Genomic DNA, 17,360 nt, shown 5'->3' with positions numbered 1-17,360 from the left:
TATATAAATCATTGGTATCTTTCACTTCTATAAAAAGTGCTTAGAAAATTCATCTGTAGGACCTTCACCCTTCCAAGTAGATTGTGCTTTATAGATATAAAGTTTGGTGATACTTTTGAATTTATTTAGCAAATCTTTGCTCATGGTGATGCTTGTGGAATTTGTAGCAAGGATCAGAAACTCAAGGCAAACCTATATAAAAACAAAAGAAAACAAAAAGTTCAAATATCTATGATATGGGATATGGTCCAATCAATAAAATTGGGCTATTTTTGGCAAAGTAAGAATTGCAAGTATAGAGAATTTTTATGCAATTGCTGTTTTGACCGCAATTCCTGCCAAGAAAGGATGTCTGCAAAGGTTAGAAAAGTATTATATTTTCAAATGTAATGTGGAAGCCAAAGGCAGTTTTCTAGGACTACTTAATTTTTCAAGTACATAGACAATGAGAATTAGATTATATATACATTATTTTTTACTTGAATATTATTAATAGCTTGTGGTTATTTTCTTCTCTGAATTCTCTTCCATGCATAGTAGCAGGAAATAAATTTTTTTCTTTCATTTCATAAGTTTCTGAAACCAAATGCCCTATCCCTAGCTAACTTTCATTTAAAAAAAAACATTAAATTATAACTCTCCTTATTGTAAAATATTAAATAATTATTTCTGAGTTCACAATTTCCCTAATTCTTAGAAAAGGACTGTGACAAATGTTTTGAACCTTTTTTATTCAAGGTTATGGAAAAATAATTAACATCCACAAGCCTAATCATTCCAACTTGTATGGAGCATAAAAAAATAAGAACTATGTGAATCAAATTTCCCCTTTTTGTTTGGGTTTAAATCTCCGTATTATGTTAAAAGGTATTTAATGCTTGAAAGCTTTGACCTTGCCTGGGATAGGAGCCAGTTCAATCTTTTCTTGGATAGAGTTAAGCCCAAGTCATATGATCAATAAATGCAACCAGCATAGTAAATGTAGGAGGCCCTTGTCTACAGGAAGATAGCACAGACCACACGATAATGGCAAATGAACTTTTCAAGTCCTTTCATGTCTCAAATCTTTTGAAACCAACCACCTTTTTTCTTGAACTTCCTTCATCTATTAAGCATAGGCTTTTTATTTTTCTTCTGGCTAGAAATAGCACGGTCTCTTTTTTTCCTAGAATGAATCCAACATTTTAAATATATGCATAATAAAAAGTAGCATGTGCAAAGATTAGTAATGCCAATATTATTAACAAAAAGCTGGTAGTCGTAATCTTAAGGACAGTTTACTAAATTTATAGGTATAGGGGGTCCCAAAAATGTGTAAATACACTTCGAATAATTATAAAGACAGTGTTTATTAAGATACACTTCATTTTCAAAATTGAGCTATCACCTGTTAAAGTGTATGTAAAGTGGACACCCTGTATTTTGGTTTTGTACATTCATTATATACAGTTATATACTATTGTAATTTGTACTGTAATATATGAGATATGTACAGAATGTATAGTGCATAATATAAGTACATATTATATGTTACATACATCCAAGAGATGTGAGTAATGCAAAGCTTAATGTGTACTGAACACAATTCTAAAAACTCTATATACATCGACTCATTTATTCCTTGCAAAATATCTAAAAGAGAGAGAAAGTAGAGGTGGGATTTGAACCCAGGTAATCTAGTATCCAAGTCCATCCTCTGACCAAAGTGCCATTCAGTTCTATTATGCCCATAAATAACAAATGGGGCCTGGTATGTCTGCTTTTATTGAGCCCTAACAAGAATTGTAGAGTGAATGCTCAACCTGCTCATTTCTCTGCACTTCAGCTTCCAAACAGTATCTTCCTGAGTAACTTCCATCTCCCATGTAGCTGACTTGCTCTGGCTTTTTCTCTAAGAAGGGTTCTCAAAACATCTTAGCATTTTTAAGTCACTGGATATCTTCATTTAAAAGGAAGGTTGTCTTTTTCTAAACTTTGTGAGTGATTCTAAAACTTTTCATGGAATTTTAAGAACAGATAATAATAATAAACACTGTACAGGATAGTTTTCTCTACACACTCTATATTTATAAATGGAGTTATTTCTTACCCCCGAGTATGTAAGTGAACTTTATAGGTTTGTAAACACAGTTTGACAAAATTTCAGGCAATCAGTGTCCATCAAAATATAAAAATCTGTAAAAAAAAATTCTGGATTAGCTAGTTCAGGCTGGGTAAAATTTAATTAAGAAACAGGTGCCATTAGTTTCCCCTAGCAAACTGCATTCTTGGCATTATCACTTACTCTTAAATATCACCAGGAAAGTTCCACCTTGGCCACTTGTCTTGAATCACCACCTGTTCCCTCTTTAAACTGTGCCATCTGGATTTCATTGTCACAGGAATCCTTCACTCTCTCTCTTCAAAGTCACTAACAGCTCCTTCGTTTTAAATTTGAGGGTGTATTTTCTTAATCTTTGTTTCTCTTGACTTCTCTGGAATATTTGATTAAGTCGATCACTTCCCCAACTCAAAATTCATCCCCTTCTTGTCTTGCATTACATTAATCAAGTTTTTCTTTTTTCTTCTTGCATCTCTATTTATTCAACAAGTACTCATTTAGTACACGCTATGGGCTAGGGCCTAGGCACTGCTCTAGGAACTGGTAACAGTAGCAAATAAAATGAAGTCCCTGTCCTCTTAAAGACTATTAATGTATTTTATCTCCATCAGTTGCTTTACAAAGCCCTTTCTTGGATCCTCCTGCCTACCCTTCCCCCACACATATCTCTTTCCACTTTATTTCTGTTCCTCTTTAGATAACCCACCTTCAAACTATCAACTATTATTTTCAAGCATTTTACTCCCAATACCATTTTGAATTAGGTAGACCTGGGGTTCAAATCTTGGATCCATCACTTATTATTAATAATAACCATTGGTAAATTATTAAAGTACTTAAGCCTTGGGTTTTTAGCTGTAAACTCAGGATAATGATCATACCTACATCATAGGGTTGTTGTAAGATAAGTTAGAAAATGCATGTAAAGAGATTAAATTATCTGACCCTTAAAGAGCATGCTATAGTTAATGGCTATTCCTTTCTTATTCCCTTATTCTCTTATCCATCTATCCTTGGTAGACCTTCAGTAGATCATCTCTAACTGATCAATAATTCCCCCTTTTGGATGGCTATACTACTTTACACTCTACATGTTTAAAACCATAATCATTTTCTTTTCTCATATGTTAGCTCTCTTCCTTAAACTTCTCATTTAGATCACTGTCTTCATCATTCTGCAGGCCACAAGGGTTGAAAATTGTGGACTCCTGCATCTTCTTAATCCCATAGGAGTAGTCACTATTGAAACTCTTAGGCATTTTTCAGGATATGACCCATATTTTATTTATCATCAACATCCATTTGTAACACAGAATCAATGCCAGAAATGCTTGTTGAGTGAAAAATAAGTAAATGAACGGATTAGAGTTAAGGAGGACAGAAGACTAGCTGGAGGCTATGTTGAGGACAATCAATAGGTACAGAAGGGTTAAGGAATTAGTTGAGGGGGAACTAGAGTGGGGGATTCCACATTTATAATCTTGGAGGTGAGTCAGTTCCTAGAGATTGTGAAGACGTACTGATGGGTGACTGTTGTCAAATTAGAGGGCCGACCAGCCCTCAGGAGCATAGTCTACCTGTTTATATGCTGACAAATAGGCATGTATCTTTTAGTTCCTTTCACTCTGAAGAAGTACATGGATAATTTGTCCTTTGAATGACAGTTTTTGCCATTGTTTTACTAGCCTTTAGCTATTTGTGCCCCACATTTAATGCCTCAGGAAAACGCTTGAAGTTTTTCCCTTAATCAGAGTTTAGCTCTATGTCCACACAGCCTGTCTGCTGCTGTTGCATCATATCTACACCTTTAGCCAGCCTCCAAAATGCTTTAGAAGTCAATTGCCAGGGGTATGGTGTTCCCCATCGCTGGGCCCTTGAATAATCAAACTGCCACATTCGTGCTGCATCAATTACAGTGATTGCTCTCAAAAGATAATCCCATTACAGACATGCTTCTCTCCTTGGGTGGACTCTGAGGGAAATAAAACAATTTCTAAATAAATACTATTGTATTTAGAATAATTGAAATAAGCACAACTCTTTGAAAGAGCCGGATAACTTTTCCTCATGGGAAAGAAATGCTTATTGCAGTCAGAAGGAATACAGTATGTCATGTTCTTTTCTTAATGTTCATGACGAAAATTCATGCAAATAATGTGTTCTCCATATGCCAAGGACAAATGTTTGCCTCTAATGTAACACTGAACCATCAAGAATAATTATTGTAGTATGTAAGTATATAAAAGTTAATATGCAATGAAATATGTAATAGCTAACTACAAATGATTTTTTAAAATTTGTTTTTCTAAAACCTTTATTATGATTATATTGCCATTTCAATTAACTAAAGATTTAAAAATCTTAAGTCTTACGTTTTGGTAAGAAAATGGTCTGTGCTTTTGGAAACTTTAGTAATATTTTAAAAATTGAACATACACAAGTACCTATTGCCATTTAAAACAAAGATCTTTAAATTTTTTTATAGTCTGAAACATAATTTTCAGGTGACAGATTTAAATGTTTATAAGTAACTATTATGTCTTTGATAGAATTTAATCAGAAATAACTCAAATATAAGATGAATAACCAATCATGTCTAAATTAACATTTTTCAACATAGTAATTTTTATTCTTTTTATCTATAGGCCTATCCATCCTATTTCTATTTTAAAACATATCTGATACATGTTTATTTAAAACAAACCTAATTCATGACCTGACTTTATTTCCCCCTTTTCTGTCAGGTATTTTGCAATATGGATCTTAATGGGGGTGGTTGGACTGTGATACAGCATCGTGAAGATGGAAGTGTGGATTTCCAAAGAGGTTGGAAAGAATATAAAATGGTAAGATGGAAGAATTTAGTAGGTTTTTGATGTTTTATCATGAGGTTATCTTTACTACACTATGTGATAAACTCTTGTATTTTTAGATGTTTTTTAGTTATTTTAAGAATGAAATGATAAATTAGTGACATTATTTTCATTAAACACAAAATACTCATAAATCATTTTCAGTAAATTGTTTCCATGTGTGCATTAGAAAGAAAAATGTGTTACTGCAGTTCTTTGGTGAACTGTTTTATACTGCCTGGATTTGTTCCTGGTTGAATGAGGGTGGGGGAAGCTAGAACTCAGGCCTAGGCTGGGTACATGAGCCAGGACGAGGGAGTTGTGCAGGGCTGTGGGTTATGGAGCAGGACAGCTACTAGATGGCCCCAGGAATGGCAAGTTACTGCTGGCTGTTGACTGAGAGTTCCTCCAAGTGACTGGGTTAGATTTATCCATGTACTGTAATCCAGGGTCATCGGACGTTTTATGTAGCAGTTGACATCCCTCGAGCACAAAAATAGAAGCTTCCAGGCCTTTTTAAAGGTTTATTAGACCCAGAAATAGCATGGTTTCACATTCACTGCATTTCTCTTTCTCTTTCTCTTTTTATTTTTATTTTTTTGGTTAAAGTTGATGACAGGGCTAGTCCATGCTCAAGGTGAGAGGAGTACACAAGAGTGTGAACTGTGAGGCATGGTTCATCGGGATCTCCATGATAACAGCGGGCATCATTATCATCATCACTGTGTTCACAGCTAACCTTTCAATGCTTAACATGTGCCAGCCCTATAATAAATTCTTCTCTAATTTTTATATCAAACCTATAGCAAATTATAGCTAATACTGTCTCTATTTTAAGAGGAAAATGAACAAGTTGGAAGATGAACTTTTCCAAGATAATATAGTAGATGGTTTAAATAATTCATAATCCAGTAATCACATACCGAATGCCTAAAATATTAAGTATTAAAATCTATCGACAGAATGTCAAAGCAAAGTAATGGAAGGGGATTTTCATTTATGGACTAATTCTTATTTTTTACATCTAAGTCTGGATAATTCTTCTCTTGACCATTTTTTGACCATAAATTCCTCTCTCAGAAAGAAGGTAAAGAAAAAGGTGAAGAAAAATGCCCTAAGTTTTGTCTTGTAAACAATGTGTAAAAACTGTGGTTGGTCAACATCACAGTTCATTCATCAGTAGGTTCATAGTTGGTTGAGTAACAGTAAACAAAGGGGTTTAATAAACAAAGGGAAGTCTCAAGTGGTGTCTACAATGTTTTTATCAGATACTCAGTTGAACACTCTAAATGTGGGTTAATAAAGTTTGGAGTTTCACAAAATGGGAATCTTGATGTCTTCAATAAACAATAAACCCAAGATAGAAAGGTAAGAAGCCAACAAAACAGAATTCTACAGAGACAAAAGTAAAGTCTTTTACCCAGACCAAAATTATGCAAAATTAACTGTGAGAATATGGGAATAAAGGTGACTAGCTTAAGAACCTAATATTTGAAATATGGAGAGATTTTCTTGGTTATAAGCTCATTTTATGTTTGCTTGCTACTAACAAAAACAAAGCCTTATGCATAAAATCTACTTAATAAGAGTTTTTAGTTGCAAAAATTCAGAATCTAACTGGTGTCTGCCATGGTCTGGTTACATCAAGAATATACTTTCAATTCTGGAGATTTTCATGAGTGAACGAGTGAACGTATATCAGAGGGTACAAGCAGGATGGGCGGTATCTAGAATCCATACGTAGAGCAAGTGAGTAGTTAGGTGTCTAACCTGGAGAAAAAAGAATAAGGTATAAACCTGTCTGATAGTGGTTTAGTTGACTGGATAGAAGTATGTAGTACCGGAACCTGCTACTCAAAGTGTGATCCAGGGATTCCAGCACAAGCACTGGCTGGGAGTTATTAGAAATGCAGGATCTGAAATGGAGGAACATTACAGAGAGGCCAAAGTCTGAGCAAAACTCTCTAATGGTTCTTTTCCAACCTGAATGGGCTGCCTATTAAGTGGTGAGGACCTTCATCAGTGGAAACACCCCGTGGAAGGTAAAGCACCATGTTTCAGGGTTGTTGTGGAGAACTGGAATGTTGAAATTCCAGTTGGACTCTATCTGTTCTTTCTGATTCTAAGAACAGATAGGGTGGAAAAGGAACCTAAATTCTAAAGGAGGGCCTTGCATTATATTAACTGTTGGAGTCTTCAATGAAGTGATTTCTGGCAAATCATTTCACACATAACTAACTTTCCCAGTAAAAATAATACCTCACCTGCCTTGCAAGGGATCTTGTGAGGATTAGATGCAAATAAAGCACTTGGTGCACTGAATGTTCAGTAAACAGTAGTTATTTTTATTACCCAAAGACTGCAAAATTTTTACTTAACTCTACCAAAAATATTATCTTGTAAACCACCTTAACTCATGATTACTTTTGTGACTAAAATGGGATGTGAAGAAGTCATCTGAGAATCAAACTGTACATGTAGATTTAGGCAAATCTACAATACATTATTATGAATATTAATGATAATAGAAAAATGAATATAAAGTTGTCATCATGATGACTTTCCAAAATAGTGACTTATTAGCTGTAAGCATCTGCTGCCATAACAAACTAGTCATAGTAAGTAAGAGAGGCTGACATATGAAGTCTGGTATTGATTTATGTCTTATAAGTATATACCAAATATATATTTATATGCATTTTATGTCATGCATTTTTTTATTATTGGAATGAAAATGAATTATTTTCTAATCATAACTTTTATGACATTTCCCCTCTCCCTTTTTAAAATAGCAAGACTATCATGTTTTCTTCAAACTAGAACAATTTATCAGCTGTCAATTCTGCATGGGCAGAAAATGAGATAAGCTCCAAAATTCTGAAACATTTTGGCAAAAATGAGTCTGACGACTGTTTTTTTGTTTGTTTTAATTGAAAGAATTCATCATATGTTACAACTTGGTTAACTTTCACCAAAACACATGGTGGAAAGTGTTTGAGTTGTTCCCCCCCAAGAGCTTTTCTTTCACCTACAGACAAAACATGACTCCACAAACAATGGCTGTAGACTCCTTCTGCCAGTTCTTATCAATCACACCCACCTCTGCTCCCTGCATCAGAACTGGCTGCTAGGGCGTGTACATCCTTCAGGAAAACAGAAACTTCTTGGCATGCACCACTTCCTCCTCAGTCTTCACCAATCTACCGTAGTATAACCTAAGACGCTTCACTTCTTTCTCTGGCTCTGAGTGTAGAAATAGAATTCCATCCTGCCTTCTTTTCTGCCTCTCCTCTCCTTCCCTTCATACTGGCTGCTACCTAAGGACTGCCTCTTGCCTCATACGGTTTCCAGAAAAAATATGTTAAAATTATCAACACATGAAATTACAAATGTATATTATATATTATTTTTTAAAACCTCTCAACATGGAGGATTTACTACTTATTTCATTATTAACATTTGCCTTAAGCCTGCAAAGATCTTTTACCTGAGCTTTGTTTTCACTTAAACTTCCTTATGAGGAGATTCAGCAAAATCTGGTTTATGGATTTGTAAAGATGTTTGGCGAGAGGGAAGTCTGGAGTGGGCCCTTTTAACGAGGCACTTAGGGAACTATATTAACTCCTTCAAGCCATGAGGATACTATTTAGTTGCCTCCAGCAATAACACTTATCAGAACTACTTTTGCACATAAAGCCCAATCAAGCTAGGAGTTCCAAACAGTACCCTAGTGGCCTAACTTTATAGAAGGCAGTGACTAATGCCCTGGAGACAACCTGGCTTTGTATTGAAAAAAAAAAAAAAAAAATTACCCCATAAATAGAGCTTCCTATTAATACAAATATTTCAGCCTGAGCACCATACCTTCTGGGAGTTCTTTGTTTCTGGAAAGAAATTAAGAGCACATTTTCAACTGCATTTTAACATCTTCACATTAAAAAGAGAAAAATCTATAAGAAATTTAAAATGTGGAAAGAAATTATTTTTTTGATCTCTCTTGGGCTGAGTGTCTCAGCAGTTAGAGGAGACACACGATTAAATTGTGAATTAAAGCACCTTTGGACAACACAGCTCAGTAACCTTGACTTCTTATCTGTTTTCTTTAATTAGTTTTATAAAAAGAGATGAAACCCTTAGGATACATGTACTGTGTCTGGTTTCAATTGTGTTCAGCTATAAAAAAGCCAACACTTCCTATGAGCATTATCAGACAAAACAAAATTCTGAGACAATTATTTTATTAATTTGGAAAAATACAAACCACAACTGAACATTTCTGCAAGTTTGGCAAAAATTAATGAATATTAGTCTTTCCTCTGTGTGCCTTTTTAAAGCAAAATGTGGTTTTAAGGCCAATTTTAAGTCAGCATTACTGCATAGGTTAAATTCTACTGCCTTTTTGCCTTTCATTAAAGAGCAAAAGGAGAAATAGAAATAATAATCTACCTGAATTATGTTATAAAAATCTCTCATGTGATTGTGATTGGCATAACTAAGCAATCCTATATAATAAAAGCCTAGGGACCATAATGGCAGAATGACCAGAATGACCATTTGACCAGTCACTATGACATGCACTGACCACCTCTCGGTCCTTTTCCCCAGCCAGCAGGCTCCGAACAACCATGGCGAATGGGGACCCGGGGTGGGTGACGGGGAAAGCAGGCAGGGCCAGGCCAAGGCCCCCACCCCGCTGGTTGTCCCCCACACAGAGGGCGACCGGCAGCGGGGGTGGGGCCAGCTGACCTCTTGGTCCCTTCCCTAATCGTCAGGCTCTCATCGCTGGATGGCAAATGGGGAACCAGGGTGGGTGGTGGCGGGGGTGGGACCAGCTGTCAGCAGCCGGGGAAGATGGCCCTGATCACAGGCTAGGCCTACGGACCATACCTGTGCATGATTTCATGCCCCAGGCCTCCAGTATTTTTTATAAAAGAATATGCTATAGCATTCTTAGATTTCATTTATGAAAAAGAAGAAATTCTATGTTTATTACTATTGTTTATTCACTAAGGACTTGTTGCTTTTTCAGTATCAGCACTGAATTTTGTTCAAGCTTTTATTTTTATTTTTATGGATGTTACAGGCTATTTGGAGTAAAATATAGACCTGTGGCAAGCTGTTATATATGCAATAATGTGTAAACCTATTTTGAATGTCCATCTCTGTATTTCAAGCATGAATATGAATTTTTTAAAGGACAGTCCATAATACATAATCAGAATTTGCCTTCTAATATGGACATGGATATAATATGAGGTTTTACATCTATCTCTTCCCTGTGTACCACTTAGATAATTTGATCTGGTTAAGATATTTCTTCTAATTTGCCCTAGGAATAGTTATTTCCCATCATGATTATATGATGTACACCACTGGTATACAGCAGGCTCAGCTATTAATTTTCTTTTTTTTTTTTTGAGCTGAGTTCTGCTGGAGAACTTTTATTTTATTTTTTTTTTAATTTCTTGATGATTAAGTTATTACATGTGTCCTTATCCCCCCATTTCCCCACCTATCCCTCCCACAGGGGGGTGAGGATATGAAACTTTTTAATGTGTGATCTTTAAACCCACCCAGACATGCTTAGTCAGAACCAGCATAGGGGAAACCAAGTCATCTCTTTTTAAAACACTCCACAGATGTTTTTGATATGCACTCCTGGTTGAAAGCAACTGTAGGAGCTATCAATTTGTTGGTATGGGTTTAAGATCTCAAAAATTACCTCTTTTGTAGATCCTACAACTTATGAGATATAAAGAGGTCAGGATTAAACTAAACAGGAACAGAGGAAAATTGAAGGAGACAGCTTTTCTTTAGCATTAGGAAGCAGAAGTAAGAATAAGAAAGTAGCCTACCCTTTGGTTTATGTCATAGATTAGCCCCAATTGCAACCTGTTGGTTTTGATTTCTTATTCAATAACTAGGGGCCCAATGCACGAATTCGTGCACCTTGAAAGGAACTGTGGGCCCAGAGGCTGCAGTGGGCACAGGGGTAGGTCTCAGCACATTCTCTGTGCTCCCGCCCAGACTCTCCTGCTGTGGCCCCCGGTCCCCTCTCTGCCGGCAGCCCTGCTCCCACTGCCGCTGCTCCCATGCACTGACAGCACCAGCCCCCACTCACACCAGCTGACAGCGCAGAGTGATTGGGGCTGGTGCCAGCAGTGGGTGTGAGCGGGGCTGGCGCTCTCAGCGGATGCAAGTGGCAGCTGCTGCCCTGATCGCCCCTCAGGAACAGGGGAAAGTGGAGAAGCCCCCGGGCTATTGGGGCCAGCAGCCACCGCTCACACCTGCTGACGGCACTGAGCAATTAGGGCTAGTGCCAGCAGCACACGGAAGCAAAGATTTTTCAGTAACCACCAGAGACTCGCCCAATGACAACGACCAGCGCCTTGCCTTGGTCTGGCACCCCCACTCATCTGCTCCACCATCCTGCCGAGGCCAACGCCCACCATGTTCCGCGCACACCCCCTGGTGGTCAGCGCATGTCATAGCGACGGGTTGTTCGGTTGTTTGGTTGTTCCATGGTTTGGTCTATTTACATATTAGGGTTTTATATATATATATATATATTAGCTTCTAGGATTAAAATGCTAGTGCTCATTTGTATAAACCATCACTCAGCCTTGTCATAGGAATACATTAGTTCCTAGCATCTAAAAACTTTTTATGTATCCTCTTATTAATTTTTAGGCTAAGACAAGACCCTGGGTTATTATTTTTGTTCCCTTTCTCATACAAAGTAGAAAGTAACCTGCTCACCCTTAAATAGCTCACAGTGGGAGAGAAGCAAGTAAATAGAAATTTACTCTGTATTGCGATATATACTGAGTGGCCAGATTATTATGATCTCTGAATGCATAATAATCTGGCCACTCAGTGTATACTTTAACCATGCCAACAACAACTAGAATTTTGTTAAGGGCTTCTCATGTATCAACACTTAGCTAAATGCTTTACGTCTATTATTTCATTTCCTCTAAAACATTCTATATGGAAACAACATTTTTATTCATATTTTGCAGAAGGAAACAGGTTCAGAAATAATGTCGGACAGTCCACAGCACATATGTGGCAGAAAGGCTTCAAATTAGAATGGGACAGGGAGTAGAAGTTGTTAAATCAAAGCCAAGCCTTTGTTGCTAGGCATCAGATTCGTGGTCTGCCTGATAAATTATCCAATAGACAGTTTACTAATGTGGGAATCCATTTCCCCTTCTTTCATTTATTTTTCATCTTTATGATGGAACAGTTGTTTCTGCATCAATGAGTTTTTAGCCATTTTAGAAGGTTTCCTCCCTACACGCTCTCTCCCTAAAAGCCATTTTGATTCATTGTAGCCCAAGGTTTGGCTCCCACAGTAAGAGCATGTGTAGATTGTTTTTCAGGAAGGTGCATGATATAGAATCTTGGTTTCTCAAAACAAATTGTGTTGCTTACTTTTCAGTTGCTTCTTCCTCTATTTTCAGTGAGAAAAAAAAGGCCAATCATTTAGGAACAGATGTTAATCTCACTTAGAGGGAAGTACAAACCTGTATGCCAAGATGGGGATGGAGGCTTTAGGAAGGATACTAACGCTCGTCCATTTCTGAGGCTCAAGGTCTCTGCACATTTCCCTGGGGGAGCTGGACAGTCTTATCCATGCAGTGCTTTCAGCAGCATGGAAATATGTGACCCAAAACTTAACATCTCATCATTCCCAGCCTCCTGTTCACATTTAGTGCCATTGCTGAATCTCTTCTGACTACATGGGAGAGGGAATTGTCAAGTGGCTAGAGAGAGGGTTTTGACATGTCTGAGCTGAGAGGAAATGCAAGGAACATCCCAGCGGTCTTCTTTTCCTTCCCAGTGGCTGCTGCAACTGAGAATGTACTAATGCTTTGACTTCAGTCCTGTGTAACTTTCTGTTTTGCTTATTCATTGGAGAAGGTAAGCTTCTCCCTTCTCACTGGCTTGTGGCACCAACTGTCATAAGTATGTGTAAAATACTTAGCACATCCTAGCTTGCTTTAATACTTCCTGTCCCTGTGGAACTTTTGCCAAGTGTGACTTGTGCATCTTAAGGACAAAGAAAGGAGCCCCTGAAATACTGACCTCAATGGATCTTACATCTTTACTCTGAGCTATAGATAGGTGGTCTTCAGGGGACCATATACCCAGTGCATTCTGACAAAGGGTGTTCAGTTAATGAAAAACTAAGTTAAGTTGGAGAGTAGCTTTAATAGTGTGTCTGGACATGCCAGTATTTCACTAGCCTATGAGAATTCACAAATTCAAGACAACTTCTGTCCTCAAGGAGCTCATAGTCTGGTCAGAAGACTAACATGTAGGTCAAGAATTACACTGAATTTCACATGTTACCAAGGAATTCTTTCTGAGACAGTTATGAACACACAAAGTCTAGGATGACTTAGAGTTCTTTATTTTCCTATCAGTAACATTTCCAACATTAACAGTTGGCTTTCTTTTGGGGACAACGTTTTTATTCCCCACAAAGAAATTGTTTTGAACACTTAACAATCTGTGACCAGGATTGCCCTAAAGAAAACAATAGAGACATTGAGATTTAGGTATAGAGCAGCCACTAGCTTCACTCACTAGCTCTTACCTTCAATCTTCAGCCTCAAAATCCAAATTCATGCCAGTGAATGATTATAGTCCTGTATTCACAGGTTTGCTAATTGCTATTTAAAATGTGAATGTTATGGACATAGGGGTGCATATATCTTTTCAAATTAGTGTTTTGGATTTCTTTGGATAAATATTCAGAAATGGAATTGCCAGGTTGTAGGGTAGTTTTATTTTTAATTTTTTGAGGAATTGGCTGCACCAATTTAAAATCCCATAAACAGTGCACAATGGGTCCCTTTTCTCCACATCCTCACCAATGCTTATTGTTTGTTGATTTATTGATTACAGCCATTCTGACAGGTATAAGGTGATATCTCTTTGTGATTTTAATTAGCATTTCTTTGATGATTAGTGATGTGGAACATGTTTTCATATGTCTATTGGGCATCTGTATGTGCTCTTTGGAGAAATGTCTATTCAGGTCCTTGGCTCAGTTTTTAATCAGATTGTAATTTTTTGGTATTAAGTTGTATGAGTTCCTCATATATCTTGGATATTAACCCCCTATTGAATGTATCATTGGAAAATATTCTTCTGAAATAAATCAGAGAACGACAAATACATATGATTTCACTTATACATGAATCTAAAAAGTAAAATAAATGAACAAACAAAATAGGAACAAACTCATAAATACAGAGAATAAATTGATAGTAGACAGATGAGTGAGGGGTTGGGGGAGGGGGTGAAAAAGGTGAAGGGATTAAGAAGTACAAGTTGCCAGTTATAAAAATAGTCATGGGGATGTAAAGTACAGGATAGGTAATATAGTAAATGATATTGTAATAAGTATATATGGTGTTAGATGGGTATTAGACTTTGGAAGGTATATAAATGTCTAATCACTGTATTATACACCTGAAACTAATATTATATGTCAACTGCAATTGAAAATTAAATTTTAAATAATGAGAATGTTAAAACTAGAGAAGTCAAAGGTCTAATAATCTGTTTTTTATCTGTGCATGATTTGACTCCTGAATAATAATGAAAACACAAATAAAAAGATTGTTAAATAATTCTATGATAGTACCCTCATAATTCATTGGAAATATTTAATTATGTTAAAATATTCCATTAGCTGGTATTTTATAAACATTTTCAAAAGCAAGTTATGATAGAGAAGTTTTTACTTATTAAACTTATTAACCAGATTAATCCAAAAAACACCTAATCTACACAGATGTGAATATAAGGTTTTACTCTAATAAGAATTCGATGTAACCCTCAATGGAGGGAAGGAAACAGCAGGGAAATATTGAGTAAGTAATTGAAAACAGTGTGTAAAAGTGTGAAAAAAAAACATTTTTACTTTTAAAAATGTTAATTATCATTTAGAGCATAGTTAAGTACTGGACATGAAAAAAACTTTCTCTCTGAAGTATCAACTGCATCTCTGTCTTCTTTCGCAGGGTTTTGGAAATCCCTCTGGTGAATACTGGCTGGGGAATGAGTTTATTTTTGCCATGACCAGTCAGAGGCAGTACACACTCAGAATCCAGTTAATGGACTGGGAGGGAAACCAAGCCTATTCACAATATGATAGATTCCACATAGGAAATGAAAAGCAAAACTATAGGTAAGTCCTCCTTCCCTGTATTGCTTAACTGCCTTGGCCAAGCCCATTTCCTAGTTTTAGTGGAAAAGTGTGAAAAAAAAAAGAAATGATGAAAGGCATCCTTCAAATTGAAAAGCAGGTTGTTTTTCTAGGCCTCTGACAAAGAGATTTAAAAAAAAAAAACCTATAAAGACTTCTTAAAAGTTCTCACAGACTGATTATCTTGATGTTGGCTCAAATTTTTGAAGATAGGGAATTAAGTCAAGCACAATATTATTATTATTGTTATTATTATAAAGGTTCAATGGATTCATACACATAAACCTGATGACAGAGAACTGACTCAAATGCAATGGCTTGAAATAAATACTCTATCAAAAGATCTTCCACTTATATGTAATTTATTTACTTTTCTTAAATTATTATTTTTTCACATTATTTTGAAGTTGATAAATAGGAGTAAATTTTTATATTTTTGCATGAATTGGCATAAAAATTGAAGTGAAGCATAATTTAGATTTGTTTGGTAAATAATGTAAAAGGCAAAAATAAATCCATATAATGGCATCGATATATACAGTTCATCATTGCAGATGTGAAAATAGACCATCTATATACTTGATTGTTAGCATCTCTGATTTTTTTCAATGAGCAGCTCATATACTATGGGAAAAAACCGCATTGAAAATAGTTAGGCAAGTAAATGGTAAATTCATTTCACAAACACTCACTATGTTACCTCTGTGTTCCGGGAACTCTGCTATGTACTAGCAGTTTTGGGGTCAGTGATGAGGTCTGTAGTCTCCCAGGCCTCACAGTCCAGCTTTGTGACTAACTGGATCACTAAGCGTATGGAAATACATTTTAGTTACTTTTATGTCACTACCCATTTATGCAATACCTGGTACATGGCAGGTCATTAATAATTGTGTGTGCCTCAGTTTTGTAACCAGTAAATGAGAGTTGCAGTGATTTTAAACTCTGAGTATTGTGGCTGTGCTGCATCAGTTAGGGAAACACGATTGTGTGCACTAAAGGGTTGGCACATTGCTGCATGCAAAATGCAGTGAAAGCAACCAGAGCCTTCTGCTTTTTTTTCCAACTTGTGTGGCCCCCACCACCTAATTCAACTGTTTCTCCTGCTTATTTGTCTTTTTGAGACATATCATGGACTTTGAATCTATAACATTTTCATGAACACGTCACATTTTATTTTAATGGATTATGTATGGGGTTGGATCCTTGGAGACATAATAATCATTTTCTTAACAAACAGTAATGATGTCACCACATCAACAGAGGATGAGAAATAGATCTAAAGAGTTCATAGTCTCATGGGGGGAGGGAAGGATGGTGTACATAATGGCAACTCAAGAAACCAAATAGACATTTATAAAATGCAATGGAGTGTGAGAAGAAATGTTTCCAAGGAGGTCAATATTTTGAGATTTTCATAACAAGGAAAACCACTGTAAAACATCAGGGGTACTCTTATATAAATGTTTTGACCTGAAACTTGAAACTATATGAAACTTGGCTAATGTCAGACAGCCTGACAATGGGACTAGCAAATAATTAGTCCAGTCTTTTTCTAGGCTCCTGAAGAATTTTCTTTGGTTCCATTCCAAAATGTCTCTCAGTTCTTGTGTGTGTGTGTGTGTGTGTGTGTGTGTGTGTATGCATGCATGTGTGTTGTGTGTGCTTGAAAGGCTGGAGTGATATTAAAGGGACAAAGAGTCTTTGGGCAAGTTTAGGAGGACTGTGGGCATCTGACGTAGGCTTTAGGGTGTATGGTAGAAATGTCATTCTTGCACCTGCATGAAGAAAGAACATTTACTTCTCTTTGAGTGTCTCACTGCTCTCCCCGACTGCTCTTATTGAGCATTTCCTATTCCTTCAACACTGTGTGATTCAGATCTTGACCCATATAATGCAGTTCCATTATAAAAAAGATGGAAAAAGTCAAGAACCATATGATTCCACTCATATGTGGGGAATAAAACCAAAAGCAACAAATGAACAAATAAGACAAACAAAATAGACACAGACAACAATATGGTGGTTATCAGAGAGAAAGGGGTGGAGGGTAGTAAAGGGTAAAGGGGTCAAATATATAGTTATGGAAGGAGATTTGACTTTGGACAGTAAATACACAGGGCAATATACTGATGATGTATTCTAGAATTGTATACTTGAAACCTATATTATTTTATTAACTAAT

The 17,360-nt window shown here is 36.4% G+C and overlaps 1 protein-coding gene across 2 annotated transcripts in view; it reads left to right on the top strand.

Annotated features, from left to right (window-relative positions):
* Positions 1 to 17,360, top strand: part of ANGPT1 (angiopoietin 1) — a 247,304-nt gene that overhangs the window by 192,847 nt on the left and 37,097 nt on the right. For both annotated transcript variants that reach the window (XM_080646375.1, XM_080646376.1), the window contains exons 6-7: positions 4,846 to 4,947; positions 14,994 to 15,160. In XM_080646375.1, coding sequence (XP_080502501.1) covers positions 4,846 to 4,947; positions 14,994 to 15,160 — 269 coding nt within the window. The remainder of the gene's footprint in view (positions 1 to 4,845; positions 4,948 to 14,993; positions 15,161 to 17,360) is intronic.

Source organism: Plecotus auritus (assembly GCF_963455305.1).
Source record: "Plecotus auritus genome assembly, chromosome: 11".
Taxonomy (NCBI): Eukaryota; Metazoa; Chordata; class Mammalia; order Chiroptera; family Vespertilionidae; genus Plecotus; species Plecotus auritus.
The sequence above is the reverse complement of the archived record's forward strand: the minus strand, read 5'-3'. Positions and strand labels throughout refer to the sequence as shown.